Source organism: Dermacentor albipictus, chromosome 3, assembly GCF_038994185.2.
Source record: "Dermacentor albipictus isolate Rhodes 1998 colony chromosome 3, USDA_Dalb.pri_finalv2, whole genome shotgun sequence".
Taxonomy (NCBI): Eukaryota; Metazoa; Arthropoda; class Arachnida; order Ixodida; family Ixodidae; genus Dermacentor; species Dermacentor albipictus.
The window spans coordinates 51,453,753-51,474,975 of NC_091823.1; the positions used below are offsets into that span (position 1 = coordinate 51,453,753).

Genomic DNA, 21,223 nt, shown 5'->3' on the forward strand with positions numbered 1-21,223 from the left:
CTTGAAGATGATCTGGAGGCGACCGACAACAACCCAGTAGACCTGTTGGCTGAGGTTGCGGAACTGCTGCCCGCCGTCTTTTCGACGATTACGTGGAGAGTGACAGCGCAGCACTCACGATGGCGGACCTGACAATCGAAGAGATTGTTAACTGCCTTTGCGACGTCTCCAGTGACGGTGACGACCCGAAGGAAGCCAACTGTGGGTCACCGAACACAGAAGATGAGATCGTGTCGAACATTGATTTTTCAGTGCACATGAACAAAGTCCGCACTTTCATCGCTTCGTTGAATGACGTACTTGATGAGGTATTGCGCAAAATGGAAGATTGTAGAGAAATTGTAGAAAATGGGATATTATCAATAAGGTTCTACTGCACTCATGATATATGGATTAAAGAAGAAAATGATTTAATTATTTAAATTAATATCATTAATATTAATTTAAATTATTCTGTCCATATTATTTAATTTATTACTATAATATTAATAGTAATTTAATTCTTCTGTCCATATAAATAATTTAATATGGACAGAAGAAAATGATTTAATTATCGGGTGAGTTGATTAAACAAACTGCAGTGATATAATCAGCTAATATTTTCTAGATTATATTGTGCCCCCAAATCAAATGTGTGCCCACTTTGTGTGTCCAAAGTAAAAAAAAGTAATGTAGAAATGATGTTAAAGCGTTTAAACAAAGTATAAATCTGACGTCACGTGCACCTAATATGTTACCAAGGAAAATGTTTGTTGCGCGATGGCAGCCGTTTTTCTAATATAAGCTTCGCCTCACGGTTTAAAAGTCAGCTTTGCCGCATTACACTTATGTTATGCGGTAAAGCATACAATGTCGCAAAGATTGTTTTGGTTTCATATCCGATTGCACCACGGAAGCAACTTTCGGCCCAATTTTCCTTAAATAAAAGGCGCGCATTAATACTGGGGATTTCTGGTAAATATTGTAATGAGACATTAGGAACTATGGTTATTGCTTGAAAATCTTCTGACGGGCGAGCCCAACATAAGAGTCTTTGATGGGAAATGAAGTGTGTTCAGCACATTTACTATCCCCTAAGCTCCGCAGAGACAGACGCTGCCACTTAAGGGGTTAAGGGGTCACTATTGGGTCACTCTAGGGATCAGGCTCCTGAGCGCTGACTGATCAAGTGTGAATTATCTGGTGAAGGCCAATTTTAGGATCAAAATAATGAAAGTATGGGCCTATAAAAATGCATGGGCACCACCTGGGACCTTTGGTCAGGATTGAATTAACCTAAAAAATAAGATGAGCCAGAACCAAATTAATAGAAGCCAACTCTATATCTCTTTATCATTACTTTTGTATGTGTTGTTCTTGTGAATAAAAAAGTTTCCTATAATGCAAGCTTTCACTTGGAAGTACCAAGACTCATGCAGATTAATCAATTCGCTTCTATGTTTCTATTTCTTTTTAAGGGAAAGGCCTGTCCATTGCTTAGCCAACTTGAACCTGATCCCACCACATCAGCGCATTTCTCTCGAGTTGGCATCAGCTCGACTCAACCTCTGGGCTGTTAGTGAACTGAGGTCATTGCTGCTGGAATTCTGCAACACTGAAGATGAGAACCTTCCAATTGTTGCTCATTCATCTCGACACCTTGTCTCGAAGGTACCACCATTCTGCCAATGCCAATCTTGGGTGGAAGCTTCTGGTCACTACTACACACTGGCTACTAGAAAGATACTGCTCACATGTGCAGTGAAATATATTTATTTTAGCAATGAATATCTTCTAGGTCAGTTGTGTGAAGCCTAGCTTAATTGAACTATCTTAAAGAACCCCAGGTGGTCAAAATTTCCGGAGTCCTCCACTACGGCGTGCCTCATAATCAAAGTGGTTTTGGCACGTAAAACCCCATAAAAAAAAAATGAACTATGTTGAGTGCTGTGCACTTTGGTTGCAATACTAAAAATCGGGATGGATGCTTTTACACTTGCTTATCATATTTTAACGAGGATTCTTGTTTTGACCTCTGTATTAACTTCAGTTTTAGCAGCAAAGTGTGTTTTTAATAACGTAGAACTGAGTGGATCAAGTACAATTCAGCCATGAATAGCTGTAGTGTACAGAACCTTCTTATATACTCAGGCCTGTGTACCTGTGGCCTGCGTAAGGGTTTGAAAAAAAGAATAGGCCAAGTTGAAATCGGTTCTCCCATTCCCGGATAAAAACACAGTGCAACTGAGACAAGGATAAGAAGAAACACGAAGCTACATCAGAAGTGCTACGTCACAGCGCTTATGGTGTAGCTTTGTGTTTTTTCTTGTCCTTGCCTCAGTCGCACTGCGTTTTTATCCAAGGAAAGTCGTCTCTCGTTACAACGGATCCCTCTCCCGTGTCTCGCGCGAGACAGAAGACGGCATGTTTCCGCCCTGACTTCCTCCATCACGCACGCTATATTGAACCGCGATTGTCGGCTGACCCTTGCAAGTCAGTTGTCAGCCCGTGTGAACAGGGCAAAAGTCTTGTTTTATACACTGGTTTTGACAAAAATTGCCACCAATTTCTTCCGCTGTAGTCGATAGTCCGTTGTAGTGCGGTCCATTAAAAGCAAACTGCATTGCATTAATAAAATAGGTAGAACAAACTAAGGCAGAAATATGCTCCGTTATATCTGAAAGTCTGTTGTACGCGGATCCGTTGTAACGAGCGTAAACTATATGAACCAACTCGCCTAAATTAGTTTTACTTCTCTCATTCTATTTTTTTTATTCATTGGAGTTCATTTGAACCAGTTCAGTGGAAGAGAATGAGTTCCTAAAGCATTTATTACCTACAGGAAAATTTGGTGCTAGTGCTGAGGTCTCCATTTGATTTGTTGGGATCCTCAGAGTCCTTGTCCGAACAAGGACTTTCGCTGAGGATAGCCAATTTTTGAAATAAGTTATACCATGTGTTTGGTGCATGATAGCCTGAGTTGCTTATGCGCCATAAAACCCAATACAATACAATACAATTTTGGTTTCCGCTGCATTGTTTTTTCCCAGCATTGAGTACAAGAATTATTGTGGCTTTTATAGTTGGTTATTCTGCAGTTTAATTCCAGATGTAAATGATCTTTTCAACAGAAAAGCCATAACCCATTGCTAAAATGCTGAAGCTCTTTCTATGTTATACTCATGCACACAATATCATTCGTCCTCATAAACATTACGTGCAACATATACAGTAGGTACTGTAGAGCTGTGAGCTGGTGAGTGCCTGTGCACAGACCCTTGTCATCAGTGTTTATGCAAGCGCTCACTAGAGATGGTACTGTCACTAGGGTTTCTTGAGATGGTGGCATGAAGGGCCTGCAGAATCTTAGAACTTGCACCTTTCTTACTGAAATTAAGGCGAAAATTCATTCCTTTCAAGTGACAAATAAAAAGCTTGCAACACGGAGGCTGACACACAAGTTGGTACACAAAATGGCAAGGTGTCTGTGCAATACCTGTGCTTGCCATCATTTTAATAGTGTTTAATGACTGATGTGAGAGGTAGTGTCAATGTGGTTCCTTGTTCCTGTGAACAAAGAATCTGTAGGAGTTCCCAAACATCATTTTTGAATTTTTTTACATAGTCGGTGACTACATTTTATTCTGTCTAACATGTTTCCTGACCAGACATAATTCCATCAAACCCTCGACAACAGTGTTATCCCATGTTTACATCATTTTCATAGAATAGCTCTGTTCTCATTAAAAGAGTACTTGTTTCCCTTGTATTCTCATCTTTTTTGGGTCTTAATTTGTGTGCTGTTAAGTATGAAAAAGTGACGCTTGAGAACTCGAAATCTCTAGGAATAAAGGACGCAGTCGGCACAGTGCAGTGTAAACACATGAAGGGCATTTATTGCACTTTATAAAGGAATGCCAGCTCGCCGAACTACACAAGAAATGGATCATGCTGAGAAATCAAGGGGGTTTGATTTGCCACGCAAGAATATCAAGCAAATAAGATTCACCCTCATACAATACCAATGCTTAAGTCTGTCGTGGGTGTGGTCTCGCGAACGGAAGCGCATTCGAGCAATCAGGTAGCTATCCATGGGTTAGTCCCACAGTTATTGACAAGAGTGCAGTCAGTCTGCACATACTGTCTCCAGCCGAAGAGGAGGAGGCTAGGTGGTTGCTCTTGCGCCCGAGTATTCCTGCCTTCAGGTGGCACTAGCATCGGAACACTAATGCTATCTCAGGTACTGTGATGTCACTGTAACTTACTTCAGGGAACCCGGATGCGGGGGCTTCGGATGCCAGGAAACAAGAGCCATAAGGTGACGACCGCATTAGGCCCTTAGGGGATGCGAGAGAGTCGAGTGCTCCCACACACTTCAGCTATCTTTGGCCACAATACCACATTAGCTTGACTGTGTGTTTTCTGCCCTTAGTGTCACTTCTAGGGCTGTCTGCTGTATTTGGATTATAAAATACAATTAAGGCAGAGATACATAGGTTGCTGAGATATGGGTTTCCATGCTTGTGTGCCCAACAGGCGAGCATGGAAAGCGCCTGCTCAGGCTGCAGTGGTACGCTCTCAGCACCTTCTCGGTTCCTGCTGTCGGCTATCGGTCTCCTGTCGGGAGAGCATGAAAGCCGAAGTCTCAGCCTGCTACTGGGCTCTGGAGTGTTGGCACATCTGCAGACCCTGCTTCGTGCATTGGGTGAGGGTCGTCCCTCCTTTTATTGCTTTTTGTGCTTCGTGATGAGATGGCTTTGACAATTTGTTATCACCATCTTAATCTCTAAAGGTGAATTCCACTTGTCGACATGGAGCAGATATGGTTTTCTCGACTGTGTAATGTTTTTCAGGTGTTGATGCATAGTGAGTTGATATCTTCTATTGGTCGTTTCGAATCAACAGATTCAACAGCAGATCGCTCTCTCTTACTTTATCGTGGAAGCATGGATGGATCTGTAAGCTTTAGTGTGTTGTGTCATTTTTGCCAGCTGCATATGATAAGGTCCACTGAGATTTATTGCTACGTGCATTACAGAGCATTTGGTTTTCTTCTGGCATATTTCAGAAACAGAATCACTTTAGTGCGCATACAACAATGTGCCACATACACGTGGTGCTATATGCAAAATCTGAGCAAGATGCAAGCACTCTCTTGAAGATTCAGGCTGCTCCCTCAATCCAGCCACTGTAAATTACCTTAAAGCATTTTCTGTTTAACTGTGCCTTTGCTAGATTTTTTGTAGAGTAAATGTAGGCTTCGCAAAGTTGCCCACCTCATTATATCCTTGGTAATATTATGAAAATATTTAGGTAAATATGGTATATAAGCTCCCACAGGCTTTGTAAATAATTGCGTCGAGTGAAATGGCATCTTACCGACAAGCAGTATTGTCAACACATGCCACACACTTTGCAGGCCCCAGGCCAACACGTACACCTCACGAGAAGAATGTGAGCCTCTGTGCCGTCTTGGAAGACACTATACGAAAGCCTCAGCCTCCTGTGCCAGCTCCGAGTGGCCTGGAACTAGCTGCCATGATGAAAATTGGCACCAGGGTGGTTCGTGGCATCGACTGGAAATGGGGAGACCAGGTAAAGCAAGATAGGAGATATGCATGAGATTAGGAGGAAAAAAAAAAGTTGACAGTCACTTTAGCGTATGCTAAAGCGAATGAAGATGAAAGGCTGCCTGATCATGAGGCATTCATTAAATTACTTGACATTCTCATTTGAATGCATTGTTACTTCGTATTACTTGTGTTCTCCTACCAGAGGTTGTGGGTTCAAGTGCCTTAACTCTATCTTGTTTTACTGTGCCTTAATTAACTTTGCCATAATTAACACCAAAGGCCATGGGTTTGACTAACACAAAAGGTTCTGGGTTCCAATGGCTTAATTAACTGTATCTTAATTAACTGCATTGATTAACTTTGCCCTAATTAACACCAATGGCTGTGGGTTTGACTCCCACCAAAGTTTGTGTGTTTGAGTGCCTTAATTAACTATATGTTCATTGTTCTTTAATTAGCTTAACACCAAAGGTCGTGGGTTCGACCATCACTAATGGCCGTAGGTTCGATTCCCATAAGCTTTGGTGCAATTGAATTTTGGTGCAATTGAATTTTGGTGCCTGAGTGCCTAAATTATATCTACCTTAATAATTGTGCTTTAATTAACACTGCCCTAATTAACATCAATGGTCTAGGGTCCAGCTTCCACCAAAAGTTGTGGGTTCGAGTGCCCTAATGAACCCTATCTTAATTATATTTGCCTTCATCAACACCAAAGTCCGTGGGCTTGACTATCACCAATGTTTGTGGGTTTTGGTGCCATTTTTTGGGACAGGCAATTTTGGTGCCCATAACGCCTGACAACGGGTTTTTCGACCCATGATCCATCTAAGATACCGGTTAGATAACCGTTAGACCATTATAGTTACAGAATGGGTACCAAGAGAAGGGAAACGCAGCCGAGGACAGCAGAAAACTAGGTGGAGCAATGAAATTAAGAAATTTGTGGGCACTAGTTGGAATCGGTTGGCACAGGACAGGAGTAATTGGAGATCGCAAGGAGAGGCCTTCGTTCTGCAGTGGACATTAAACAGGCTGATGACAATGATGATGATGGTGACAAGCATCTGCACATTTGTGTGTTGTTTTAGATGCACATATATTTATTCATCTTGTTATTGCCATTCTGTAATAATCAGGCATAATATAACCGGCCCAGAAATTTTGTAATGATTTACACTGAACTGAATATGGTTAAATCAAAATTGCTTTGTTTGAGTTTTAAACATACAACTATACATTTTCTTACTGGTCTCCTCGGCTATTCTGTTTGTGCAGGAGTGTTCTAAAATATGATTGCATAATAAGATCAGCCGCTTATGTTGTTAAGACTGCGGCCACTAGACTTAGCCTTCAGTTTCAATTTACAGAAGTCCACACGCTTCTTCCACTAACATTTTGCTGAGCGGTTCTGTAAGCACACCAGCTTGTTTGGCTGAATGTGACATTATAGTAAAGGTTATGGAACTCTGCTCGATCATTCCACAAAAGCAATGGCATTGAGCCTCCCTTGCCTAACTTGTGAGATGGAAAAAGAAAAATGAAGTCTTCTAAAAAATATGAGACGATAATTGAAAGAAAAGGAAGGAAGGACATGTAGCAGAGTACTCATTGTTCCACGTAAAGGACGAGCAAAATTTTTAATAAACCATGCATTTGTGAAAAGGCTTTGTCATCAATAGAACTTCTTTTTTATTTATCAATTGTTGGGACTTTTTTTTGCTACGACAATTATTTGAATGAATTTACATTAGGGGTGTGCAAATATTCAGTATCACTGAATTGAATAACAAACACGTGAATAATTTGATCCACGAATCGAGTGTCTGCTATTTGATTTTTCAATGTTCAATATATTCAGTATAGCGAGTCATGCAGTGCCATATGTCGTGTGTACTGCGGGGCGCCTCGTACTTGATGCCACCCAAGCAAATGTTTACTTCCTTTTCGGCACACAAGGAGCTCTGAGGGTGCTGCAGACGGGCCACGCCAGCTGGCACGGTAGCGGACTTTGTCATTGTGAACGCTCACGCCCAACGTAGGCGTGGTGTGGGGATCACACATGCAATGTCGACCGGGGCCACCATTGTCGGTACAATGTTCGTCCATGTCAACCAGACCGATCGAAATTATAATGCTACACGGACAGAAGGAACAGTATCGAAAGCAATGTATAGTTCGTGAAGTGGGAAAGCATGTGTGCAGGTTGGGCGGATTAGCTGCTGATAAGCACACAAATCGTTTAGGATACATGGCAATGAACATGACACTACTTCCACAGCAACCAATCTAACCTGCCAGCGTGATTTCGGGACTGATCACTGGTTAGCCACCCGTACGAACATATTAGCAGCAAGCATTCTGTGATGGCTTGCGGCCCGTTACCACATCGGCCAGCGGTAGGGTAGCGAGCATCACAAACTTGTGGTTACCCTCCAGATTTCAGGTTCTTCAACAGGTTGCAAATCATGCCAGACAAATGGCACGGACAGTGCCTGCTCTTTACCATCGGCTTTGGTAGCCTTCTCTTCAAAGTGGCGGCTGGCTTGCCTCCACTGGCGCTTTGCTTGCACTTCTCGTTCTCGGTCCTCGGCCTTAGCGGCCGCCTTCCGCTGGTGCTTTGCTTGCGCTTCTCACTCTCGAAGCTTGGGATTTGCGTGACGTTGGCGCTGCCACTCTCGTGCGAGCTCCCGCTGCCGCTGCCGCTTGCGCTGTGTGGAATCCATGGGGCAAAAGGGCGCATGCCAGCAAAACACCTGCTCCTATACTTCTCTCCTCCTCCCTCTCCCAGCACGCATTCTAATTGGTCCGCTTCCATCCCGGCGGGGCCTCGCTCCTACCCTTGGCATGCCCTTTGGCTCGGCCTAGGAAAGCGCTGTTAAAAATATTTTTCAGACCTTTATGTACTAGAGCTAGAACTGAGCTGTAACATTGCTGGCATGCTAATGTGGTGTTCTCTGTAATATTAAAGATTAGACCGTATTGTATATCTTATATCTGTGTACCTATGTTACTGATAGCTTGCTGCATTCTTGTCATGAATTGCTAGGAAACTTCAGAGCAATTGCAGCACCGTATTTTCTTTCCCAATATTTGTAACCATTAAATTTTATGAAAAATTTTCTGATGTTTGATATTCGATTCGGTATTCGACTTTTTTTCTTGTTTTGATTCGAAATCAAATATTTGGTATTCACACACTAATTTATATGCAAATCATGTGTGGTGCAATGCGTGCTGTAACATTCACAGAAGTTTGCTGATGCACATTTCTTTCTTTTTTTTTACCCCCCCTTAGGATGGGCCTCCTCCTGGAGAAGGCCGTGTGATTGGTGAACTTGGTGAAGATGGCTGGATTCGAGTGCAGTGGGACAATGGCTCCACCAATTCTTATCGCATGGGCAAGGAAGGAAAATATGATCTCAAGTTGGCTGAACTTCCTCCGCAGCCTGAAGTAGAATCAAGTTCAGATTCAGAAGATGAGGATGGTACGTTTTTTGCTGAAAGTGGGTGTTTAGTGTTTTGTCAATTTCTTTTTAAATCAGATCTTTCCTGCAAATCACTCTGCGATTTGGTGTGTCATTGTCACGATGGTCATCGTCATATGTCTGGCCGAGTAAAAGCGGTCGCTACTCTAGCTACAAGAACTTCTCGCCTTGTGACGCCGTGTGCACTTCCACCAATGAGAGTGGAGAGTTCAATCACGTTACGCGAAGCTTGGTTCCCTGCAACACCACCACATGATTGTTGCCCTCTGCGCATTACGGACAGCAGAACCCACCGCTTGCATCTTCAGTATCGTGGACATCTTGCTGCTGTGCAGACATGCCATGCTACTTCACCGTGCCATTTTGTTCGTGTAGGTGCCCTCGCATCAGCAGCGGCACAGGCTTTTGCCATTACATCGCATTTTCACTCCTGATAAGTGTACCATGCAATTTCAGCTGACGGCATTTCTGGCGCTGTGGCTATCATCACACACTGCCAGGAATACTATCAGCTGTCTACTTTAATGCATCTGGGGCCGTAAGTGGTACCTCGTGAAAGTGATAGGATCATCGAAACTGATCACTAGAGAATATTGCCCGTTTATAAAACTTGCCTTTGCTCTGCAAAATATGCCACTGCGGCCAATGACTATTGCAGGTAAGCTATCGGATGTGTTCATCGCCAAAATCTGCTGCATGTTTGTCTTGCTGGCACACAAAACCAACTTCGTTGCCTTCGAAGTTGGTAAATATAATTTTGGTTAATTTTGCAATTAAGCAGAATACAAAAGATTTTGTGACTTACTCCGTACAATAGTCAGCAACATGCATTTGGTTGTGTCGCCTCAGAGTGCATCCGCATATTTTTTAAACTCTGGCTAAAGTTAGCTGGGACACCATGTACATATATATGTTGTCTTATGCTGGAAACAGCATTGTGTTCAGTGGTGTTTGCATGCTGGCATAAGAGAGAAGCTAGAATGAGTGCCACTCCTTCATTTCAAGTAATCATCGTGTGGCTTATGCCTTTAGAACTGTTGAATAATTTTTATAGTAACTGATGTGCATTATTGTAACACCTTTTCGGACTACACTTTATTCTTGACCTCTTTTCTATCGAAGCCATTTATATTAGAAAACGAAAGAATACTTTTTCGCGAGTGTGCAGTTCCTCTGGCACTGCTGAAATTCGTTCATGGCAGAACAAATTGGTGGCATTTTGTCTCTCGCAAAGAGACCACAAAACACCAGGAAGCTGAACTGTGGCGGCACTTGCTGAATGGCAGCATGTACAAATGTAAAAGGACTTCTACAGGCCACCATGCATCAAGGGCTACCGCTGTAGTGGTTACATGCCTATTTAAGAGTAGAATCCTTTGTTGAACTGCCTATGTTGTGCTGTACTCCATCAGTCTAAAGCTCCATATTTTAGTTTGCACCAAAGTCCCACAACGAGTTTTGGTTAGTGTTTAGTCCGTTCAATGTAATGATTGAATTTATTTGATGCCCTAATGGGCATAAGTGGTGAAAGAATCTGATCTTATTTAGTTGCTGGTAGTCTTGCAATGGAGAGGTGGGGGGGGGGGGGGGGGGCAAATTTTTTTTGTGGCTGTTAACTCATAGAGGTATGCGCTTAATGGGCATGTACTTAATGGGTGTTTTTAATGTTTTCTTTTCTGGAGCATTTGCTTTAGCCATACATAGAATATTGGGGTTCTTTACTGCCACTTATCAAGTTGCAGCGTTGGCCTATCTTGTTGCCCGAGTCCCATCATTGCCATTCTTCCAGCCACAACCACAGTACCAGCCGCACAGCACCCATCGGTGCTGCTCCAGCAGGGCTGCTACACACTTCTTCGAGCTTTGTGTGTGTCGCTGGGCCTCCACTCCAGCTCTGTTCACCCCAAAGCCATTGCAGTCATGTCTGGACTCCTCAGATCCATTATTGCCTCAGGTCAGCGCGGCAGTCATGGTAGGTGTCCCGGCTACTAGCCAACTTTGGTAATTAAAAATTGGAAGTGTGAGAAGCATTGTAAAATTTACTGTAGTTAACCCATTAATGTCCACAGTTGTAAATCTAGTAGTGCGGTTTCTGGAAAAAGTCTGAAGTCTCTGAACTCAAGCTTTTAGAGTGTCGTGCAACCCTGTTTGTTATGTCGAGAATGCAAATTATGCAGCGTCATTTGCATAAAGAGTTGAAGTTGCTCATCCTTTTTGTGCTTCATTTAACGCACTGTCACACTGCTGGGTTCTGCTTGGCATGCTAATAAGGGATGGACACAGATCAGTGCCTTCTTTTATAGGTGTGGTTCACTCATTGTCGTCCTCTTCAGTGGTGGTTTCAAGTGCGCCCCAATGGATGCTTGTGGAACAGCACCATGAGTGGGCCACCCTAGGTTTCTTGCGTGGTGTGTGCGCCACCCCAGCCCTTTGCCAGGCTCTCAGCTCCCCACCATGGGTCACTCTACTTCTGAACGTGGCTTCTGGACCCTGTAGTAGGCCTCCCAGTGAACTCCCACTTGCCACCCCATCGGTGCTACCTACACAGGTACTGCAGCAGGAGGATTGATTGATTGATGTTTTTCGTTTATTTGTTTATTCATATGTACAATCGCTGACTGGGAATTTGGACTTGGGGGTGTTCGATATAAAAGTCTTAGTAGTTAGAAGTTCGAAATAATGTATTCTTCATAAAATAAATGTCTTTATTCTGCAAGCGACCAAAAGAGCTTGTCAACGCATTGCTGTACAGGCATATGCTTGTGTGTGACCTGGTCAGTGTATACTTCAACAGTGCTGTCCCTACAGATAGACAAAAGTATGGTCAATTCATGTACCAAATCTCGATAATTTGGCAACAGATTTTGACATCATTCCAACAGCCGAATGATTGCAGATTTATTTGAAACCCTCAGTGTCTGACACTTCCCCTGCCTTATCGCCACTCTCACTGGCCCTGATAACGATAACGAGGGTGGAGTTGGCACAATATGAAGCTGTCTGATGATCACAACCGACGAAAATCGATAACAGCAGACAACGAAGTCAACCGAGAGCATGTTGCTATTTAACTCGTAAAGGAATAAGCACCGGATGTGCACAACAAATTGTACGAACCGAAGATGTAATCTTTACACCTTAACAGTTGACTTGGCTTGGCTTGTCCTGTGCACAGTCATCGACTTTTGGATCAACCAGGCTATATTCAGTTTAACGGATGCACCAGCAGTATACTGAAACGAAAACATAGCTCCTTCTGCTTGTCTCTGTGGCTGAATTAGCACATGGTCATGCAGACGAACTTTGAATTATCGAAGGGCACACTTGAAATTTTGGTCGTCCTTGTATTTTATGTATATGGGGCAATTTCTGGCACCATAAAGGTGGCCATATGATCAAGCATGTTCGAAAAATCGCTCGGTGACTGTATAAACACTTATGCTATCCATGCTTCCCCACACTGCCAAAACTCACCCTGTCGAGTCTAAAACCGCAGCATTTCATATATAGTACAATGGCTGATGTAATGAACAGCCTTTATTTCGTACGGCTCAACCTTCTCAAGATTCGCTGAAATCTTGAAAAATAGTTGGTACACTTAACAATGAGTTGCAGTAGTGGGCTTCTAAAATGATTAAATTTTGAAAATGTGTGACTATTTGCTGTGTCTACAGCTTTGAATTTAATAGGAAACGGAGGGTTTAATTAATATATTTGTGCTTGTCTTTTTTTTTTTCATGAGTGCCTAGACATCCAAACAGTGTCGAATGTTTGAGGCAAGGAATTCAATTTCACTTGGAAGAGCTTTGGTAAAATGGCAGAGTACAATAGACATAAGTGCATTTGCTAGATGAAGAACAACAGTACTTGCAATACCTGTGCAGTCCACTCCTTTCTGACCTGTCTTTTGCTCTTTCTCTATTAGTGTCCAAAGTTTCCACACTAATACAGAAGGCCTTTGCATACGTGATTATAACAGTGTTACAATATTTCATGTTCTAGATTCAAGCTCTTCGGGTTCTAAGAACGCTGCTTCTCTCTTGGACGTCTGATGACTATAGCAAGTTGAGGTTTTCCTTTGTGCAAGCATTGTTTGCCCTTCTTGGCAAAGTCCTGGTTTCCTGCAGTTACGACCCAACATTACATGCTACAGGTTAGTGCATGCTACAGTGACCGTTAATTGTTTAAATGTTTCTCTAATTTTGCTCATTTGCATGTGTTTGTCATCATTTTCTAGATCTCTCGTGGAAGGGCAAGAAGAGTGCCCGTGCCCGGGTTCTTCTCACAGCTTCTCATACAAGCACAGTTGCCGAAGAGTGCATCTCGCTTCTCCGCGAGCTGCATGCTGTGTCAACCTGGAATGAGCCAATCAACAAGCACCTGCAGCTGGACTTGAAGAACATTTTTACTGAAAGCACCAGTACACCTACTGCTGCCGAGGTATGTCCATGTGCTTACAGGTGGTGCATGCTGTGCAAGTAATCTGCATTATTCTGAGGGCAGCAAATGCGACTGACAAAGATTGTGTCAAACAGATGCAATGCATGTGCTCAGATAGTGGCAAAAAAAAAAAAAAGACTTGCACGTTTATGGGAGCTTAAGTGATGTGATAGCTTGTAGCATTACCTTATTTTTACATGTGCAGTTTGTGCCAATGATAAGAGAAATCTAACACAAAACTGGGAGGGTGGTGAGACTGGAATTTTGTTTTTTAGGTGTGGCTTCACAGCAATGTGCTCGTTGTTGCCTTGCAGCCACTCCTAGAGGCGAAACTTTCTCATGAATGTGCTTCTCTGTGAAACTTGATCGGGCTTCATGATTGTGAATACATATGTGTGTATATATTGTTTCTTGGGTGTCGCTTTGTGGAAACAGCAGTTCCAGGATTTTTTAAATTAAGATTTCAACACTTCAACAGGCGAGTCATCCGTGTAATTTTGTTTTCTTTCTTAGGAAAGTGAAATTGGGGTGATGGTTATGTGTAGGAACAAATTGTACATGCAAAAGTGCAGTAGTTGTTTTTTAGTTATTTGTAATGTTAGGGTTTTGACTTTCCGAGCTAAAGGCTGGTGATGTCATGTTGTGCACAGTCGTGAAAAAGGTAAGCAACCCTCTGCACAATACCATTGCAGGCAAATCCACATGGCACTGGGCAATGCTTTTACTGGAAATGGCAAGTTTTACAAATTATTAAGCCAGATTCATTTTTTTAAGCCAGTATGCCAGCAAGGCCAATTTCCAAAACCTGGGGTGCTTATATGCTCTGTTTGCCGTAAGATATGCAGTATGTCATATGGAATTGCCCGATGACAGTGTAGCTGCAGTATGCTAGGCTGGGCATTTAAGTGCCTCTAATTCGCTTTGTTTAGACAGAGCCTTATTCTGGGTGTGTTTTGTAATTCAAAATTCGTCAATTTGTACTCTTGGCTGTACAGAAATAACGTGAGAAGTATTATACCCCACTATATGTTGTGCTCGACCCTTTCACCTTTGTTTCACCAGACTGCAGATGCTCTCCTCCTGGAGAAGTCCAGCTCCCTCGCTGCCCTGACAGTGCTTGGAGGCGTGGACCGTCGAGTGCGCCTTGGAGGCACCATCCACTTTGTTGAGCACCCACACGACAAAGGGACTGTAGCTGGCATATCACTGCGGGGCAAGCTACTTGTGCATTGCCACACGCGAAACAGTCTTGTCAAGCACTCCCTGGACCAGCTGGCTCCTGTGAGTCATTATTCAGAGCTCTACTTTCAGGCTTCCATATGTTGTCAGTTGCTGACAGTTATCACTGATGCCGAACATGTAGTCAGCAGACAGGTTGGAAAAGACTTTTCATGTTGCGAAAAATTATGGAAGGATTTGCTATTTGTGCTGCAAAGAAGGAAAAAGCTTGTAAACTTGCAAAATAATAGACTGTAACATACTTCTATCATAAATTTTATCATCCTAAGTTATGTGGTGAGTTAAGAGCTTAATGATGTAACCTTAATGTGCCTGCATAAATTGTATATAAATGTTTGTTCCCAGCAAGCATATATGAGTTCATGTGATTCAGGAAATACTTTTATTACACTGTGTTGAAGGAAAGATGCAATTCCATATCAATATATTAGTCAACCAGCCTTTTTTTTTAGGTCACATGCAAGCAAAATAAGAACTGTGTTTATCTTTATTTTTAAATTTAGTTGATTTGTTTATAATGTAAAACCCTGTGCAAGATTTTTGTTGTATACCCTAAAAATTCTTCACCTAACGTAATGGGTGGCTTGAGAGCTGTAAGATAGAAGTAGATATTATTCTATACGTATATGATTAATAAAAACACTTCGGTCTTTGTTTATGTGGGACCAAAATGCGTTTGAAGCTGTTTTAACAATTTGGTGCCCGTAGGACACAGATTGACCTGCCAAATCTGAAAACATGAAAGTTGCACAGTCATTTACAGCATTCGAGGTTAACCTGTTATATGTACAGCTTCTAAGCTTGCATTGCTTTCTAGTGTGGCAATGCAATGTTCAATATGCTTATTAACATTGCTTACCATATATTGAGTGTGGTGTGCATTTAGCTCCACTGAATTTCCTGAAGTACAATATTCTTATTGTTATAATTATTGTTATATGTTATGGACTAACTAAATCAGAAGCTGTATTTATATACAGCCCTTCCATAAGACACGGCATTAAATAGATGTGCTTTTTAATAAGACATATTTTCGTTACCTTTGACAATAACATGCAACTTGTATACTACACATAGAGAGCTTAATGTCCAGCATTTCCAAAAGCTGCATCTTATAATTTAATCTTTCACTAATAAAACCAAAATGTTAGTGCTTAAAATTAAAATATTTGTTATAGAAGAAATATGTGTTAAGCATGACCTGCAGTGCTTAGAGCATTTATGCTGCAACTATTTAGAGCATTTATACGAAGCACAGCAGTTTGGACTGCAGGACATCGTCTGGGGTTCTCACACCCGTGCTCTTGGGACAAAGGAACGACAACACAGTAGTGCAAACAATCACAAGGGCATTTATTGCACCTTTCATAGATCAATGCCTGCTAGCCGAGTTGCTATCCCCAAAACATGCCGATGGGCGCGCAACAAATCTAGAAGTACGACTCACCGTGACCGGATAACGAGCGAATATGTTCGCCCCATTTTGGAACCCAACGCCTGGTCATTTGCGTGTATGGTCACGCGAACGATGGCGCGTTCGATGGATGCCACGCGAGACGGTCTCGCAGAAGCATGGATCGGTGCACGCGCGGGACGTCCGCGTCGTACCTCGACCCGCAGTCAAAGAGAGCAAGCGTGTTCTCCCTTGCACCCAAGTAACCCCGGCGCAGCGCAACACTTGCGCCATCTCTCGTACTGCGCTTCAATCACTCCGACCGCCGCGGGTGCCAGGCCTTGCGGCGAAGCCGCACTGCAGTATATGGAGCTATGCAGGAAAACAAGATATCAGGGGACGTGCGAGAGTCGCGCATCCCCACATTCGATACTCATTTGATTGGAAAATGCATTGAGCAGACAAAAAAGTGTTAGACGCCCTGATTTGTTTGGAAGATATTTGTTATTTTATTTCACTTTATGCCTATTATCTCACATCACACTGTATGCAATGTACAATAACGAGTATTTCATGGCTGCATCCATCTACATTAACTTACTGCATCGATATAGTGTTACACTTCTCTGCACAACATTCAAGAAGAGGAGCACAAGCTTGGGCCAAAGACGACGCTTCAGTGACTGGCCTGCTGTGGACTTGTCTGTGACGTGTCGTCTTCTTGACACATTCCTATTGTGGCCAGTGTTCTTACAAGATCGATCCAAATAGGTCGCGAAGCTTCGGGTGAAAAGTGGTTCAGAACAACTTGTCACTGACATCAGCAAGGGTGGTGATTGAAGCAGTGATTGAAGCTCGACTAGGTTTGGAGGGAACAAACATTGGGAAAGAAAAGAGCATTTTTAACATTAAATCGAGACACAGTTAGATTCATTCAATGAAAATAACATTTGAAATCAATTTTATATATGACAACGAGTAAAGAAAAGAACTCTAGTTTATCATTATCAGTAAATACCTTTCTTGAGCGCCCATCGTGAGGTGTTTATTCCGCTATCACTTAATATTCAATGCCGCTCTAGAAGTGTGCAGAAATGCGTGCTCATATAAAGTTCACGTGTTACAATATTCCCCCTTCACATATTGTGCTGTTTAGCTTGTCCACGTTTGTGTGAACTTGGGGACACGGGTAGCTTCATCGTTTCTTAACATGTTCACTCAAAAGTAGTGAGTTACAACCGCCAGATAATTGTTTACTTTAGTTGCCTTCGTGTGACTGCATAGGCCAACCGGCTTGGCTTCCGACAATAGGCCTTGACCAGCACTTCATACCTAAAGCTTTCGTCGGCCTGTGAAAGAAAGTATGATCTGTGCAGGGGATGCTATTTCGAAACCCGTAAGGCTGACCTGTTCCTACATCGCTTTCCATGCTGGCAGCTCGAAACACCCATCAAGGGCATTTTGTTCTTAACGGATATGGCCTCACATTATTTTTTCTTCCGCCAAAAGTGTTCCCTCGTCTCACAGGTGGCACTAAGCCCCATGAACCTCCAATAAACCGCCATGTTTTGAATGTATGGGTTTCTGTGGAAGCTTCGCTACCAGTTATATTTACCTTGGTTCTTCCATGAGTAACTCATACAACACAGGGCGCCGCAGGGGTCAGGACATTAGTGAGCCGTCTGCAAAGCTGGTCACTTATCACAGAGATGTGTGCACCGGTATCAATCGGAGCACTAACAATATAAATATAAACTACTGCAAATAGTAGCTGACATATAATACCACATATAGATGTTGAAAAAGCTCATTTCTCAGGTATTGTATGTCATTTGACGCAATGTCATAAGTCAATTGCACAACACTTGTACTGGAGCATTGGTAGCACAAATCTGACCGCAATTGTGTCTCAGCTGCTTGTACAATAATGCCCTTCTCTTTGCAGGCCGAGGAAAATCTCTTCCAGCTACAGAAACTACCTCTGAATGATGGCATGCTCACCACTTGGTCCACTCTTCTCAGTCGAGCGGTCACTGTCTTGCCCAAGCTAACCACTGACCTCCTGCACCAGTTTCCCACTACTGGTGAAGGTATGTTGACAAGTATTATTAACTTGTGGCCTTTTCCACTTGAGGCTGAGCAAAGACAACATTATATATTCAGCCTAAATCTGTTCTAAGTTTAGTTATCAAACAAACCAAGGTACCCCATGGTCTGCATTTCGATCCTTGAACGAAAGTAGTTTTCCTCCAGCATAAAATTGACTTCCATGTTATAGATTACACCATTCTAAATGTGCGCCAGATATATACATGTTGTGTTGTTGCCCCTTTTGCTGTTTTGAGTGAAGCCAAGAAACATCTTTTTCTTTCTTTTGTTGCCACCATTGGTACTGGAAGTTTTGTTACCACCAGTGATCGCTGCAGCACACATCACATCAATAAAAACATCAGTACAGCTTCATGTATTGCTGTTGGGGTGCTAAATTTTGTTACTGTATTGTAAGCAACGAAAGATGAAAGCCTCATGCGAATTAGCTGTAGCCTTTCTGATTCCAGAGCCTTTGACAGTTTGCAATGACGCCGAACTCGACGATGAAAAGGCACCTGCTCCTTACCGTCAGCGCCGACCGTGGTCAACCTGCCCAGCCCCAATGATGGCTTATGTGTGGAGTGGTGATGGAGTCGCATGATGAGCAGTCCGTGCTTTAGTCTGTCGTGTAGACTGGCCTTGCAATAACCTACCTGCCCTAAAGATTGACAGGAAAGCCTTCCTACGATTTGGAGGAAAACTGGAAAGCAACATGTTCTACAAGATTACGATTACAAGATACAAGCAACAAGATTACCATAAAACACAGGTCCATTATTAAACTGAGAAGCTCATTGGTAATCCGCACAACATAACATCACTAATTCTTTAGCTTCATAGGGAAAAAAGTGCTTAATTCTATTCAGCATTCTACTGATAATAAAATATTTTCCAGGCTTTGATACATTAGAGCAGAGCTGTAATCAGTGCTGGCATACTAATTTGGAGTTACCTTTTGTAAGAGTAGGCCATACTGTATGTATATCATGATTTCTATGTACCTAAGTTACTGGTAGCTTGCTACATTTTTGTTATGCAATGCTAAGAGACTCCCAAGAATCTGCAGCACCGTGTTCCCTTGCCCAAGATTTGCGAGCTTTAAACATTGTGATAAATTTTCTGATATTTGATATTCGATTTCATATGCAGCTCTTTTTTTTTATTCAATTTGATATTCAATTCTAAATCTACTATTTGGTATTCATACACTCCTACTTACTAAGCCTATTTTAGCCATTGGAAGTGTTTTAGGTGACTGTGGAGATTTTTGAACTGCTGAAACATTGAAGCCTGAACATAAAAAATAGCAAAGATTTTTTTAATATGACTCTGTTACACAGAGCTTCAAAAGTATGAGTAAGTGAAAGTAAAATGGGCAATGCAAAGTACATGTTCATACCAACAAGGAAAAACAACAGCTGCAATTACTCGCCACCTGTGCCCTATGTTATTCTGTCCTTCATTTCATTGCTCATGTCATTTTTATTGTCAGTATGATGCAACTTGCCTCATTGGCCACTTTGACTTCATGTATATGTTCATGTTTCCTCTGCACAGCATCAGGTGTGAATGTGCCCCTGCTTGTTCAGCAGAACCTGTTGTTGGGCATGATTTGTGCCACTCAAGTGCTGACCTCACAGCAGCTGGTGCTGAGGCAGGTCTTGCTTCAGAATGTGCCCACAGAGCAGCAGCCACAGCTGCAGCTGCAGCACCAACACCAGGCAGCTGCAACAGCAGCAACAGCAACACCCAGTGCTGAAGATGATGTCACGGCTGAGATGCATTCTCCCATCACCCTTATTGAGCAGGTTATGGCCACAGCAACGCAGCCATCACCTTTGAGGCCTGTCTTTGGGAGGCAGGAGCTTGAGGTTAGTTGATGCATGTCAGAGAAGATCAGAAACTGAGAGAAGAAAAGATGCTATCGCTGCTACTGTAAACAAGGTGGAACACCAATAGATATGAGCATGACTACGGGGCACTTTATACTCATGGTAATATCTGCTGGACTTCCTTCATCTTTAATATAGCATTGAGAGCACACTTGCCTCGTAGGAAGCTTGTGTAGACAATGTGGAACAGCAACCTTAGCATGAATGGCACAACAGAGAATTTTGTTGGGTTTTCTCGGAAGTTTAGTGAGGAAAAGATGTGATAATGAATCAAAATCAATCGCACAGAATTTTTGTGAGCTCCATGCTGATCATATAGACTTGTTGCAAGAACATTTGGATTCAGATACAGAGGTTGAAAAGTAAAAAGAATCCCAGCTGAAGCGTCATCCCTTTAGCCTAACATTCATACGGCAACAACGTGGTTAGATTCATACATTCAGTCAGTGCTAAATCAAATAGAGGGTCCTGCATACTGTTTTGGTAGATCTACAGTTTATTATGCAGTTAAGGGGGTACGAGGCTCTTCAAAAAACTTTATTTTTCAGACAACTTAAACGAAATTTTCAGTTGATTTATTTTTACGAGCTTATTTCAAAACTAAAGCTTTTCTTTCTATGATAAATCTTTTTTGATGATATTTAAAACATGATGTTGTTTGTTTGGAGCTATTAACTTATTAGCTAATTAACAGCAACTCACACGGTAACATACAGCACACGAAATCGATTGTGAGTGCTCGTATTTTCATTGTGTCGTAAGCTATAAATCGTTGTTTTAGGTAATTTTTGAAGCAAAGTTATCAGTTGTCAAACTTTGTCAAGTTATCGTTGTCAAAGCTGTTGACAAATCAATGGTGGACGAGTTTGTGAGTGCAGATGATGTTGCCGTGACCATGAGAGAGCCCGAAAACGAATACTACATTGCCAACATCATACCGAGCACAGTGAAAGTGGGTACAATGAGGAAAGCAACGGCAGTTCTTTGCCCATATCCTCCGAAGTGCTTCTGCACGAATGTGGAAGGTTGCGGCCTCAGCTGCTTCAACTCCTTAGACAATGTGGAGAAGTGCGTGAGTCGCAGGCAACGAAATCGCCCAAGCAGAAGAAAATGCAGGCCTTTTTGATG

General features: G+C 42.4%; 1 protein-coding gene across 4 annotated transcripts in view; it reads left to right on the top strand.

Annotated features, from left to right (window-relative positions):
- Window positions 1-21,223, top strand: part of HERC2 (E3 ubiquitin-protein ligase HERC2) — a 157,611-nt gene that overhangs the window by 76,903 nt on the left and 59,485 nt on the right. For 3 of the 4 annotated variants that reach the window (XM_065446812.1, XM_065446814.1, XM_065446813.1), the window contains exons 31-41: window positions 1,458-1,650; window positions 4,516-4,684; window positions 5,399-5,574; window positions 8,851-9,040; window positions 10,830-11,012; window positions 11,344-11,588; window positions 13,043-13,193; window positions 13,278-13,480; window positions 14,543-14,761; window positions 18,058-18,202; window positions 19,761-20,074. In XM_065446812.1, coding sequence (XP_065302884.1) covers window positions 1,458-1,650; window positions 4,516-4,684; window positions 5,399-5,574; window positions 8,851-9,040; window positions 10,830-11,012; window positions 11,344-11,588; window positions 13,043-13,193; window positions 13,278-13,480; window positions 14,543-14,761; window positions 18,058-18,202; window positions 19,761-20,074 — 2,188 coding nt within the window. The remainder of the gene's footprint in view (window positions 1-1,457; window positions 1,651-4,515; window positions 4,685-5,398; window positions 5,575-8,850; window positions 9,041-10,829; window positions 11,013-11,343; window positions 11,589-13,042; window positions 13,194-13,277; window positions 13,481-14,542; window positions 14,762-18,057; window positions 18,203-19,760; window positions 20,075-21,223) is intronic. The other variant, XM_065446815.1, reaches the window with a different exon arrangement.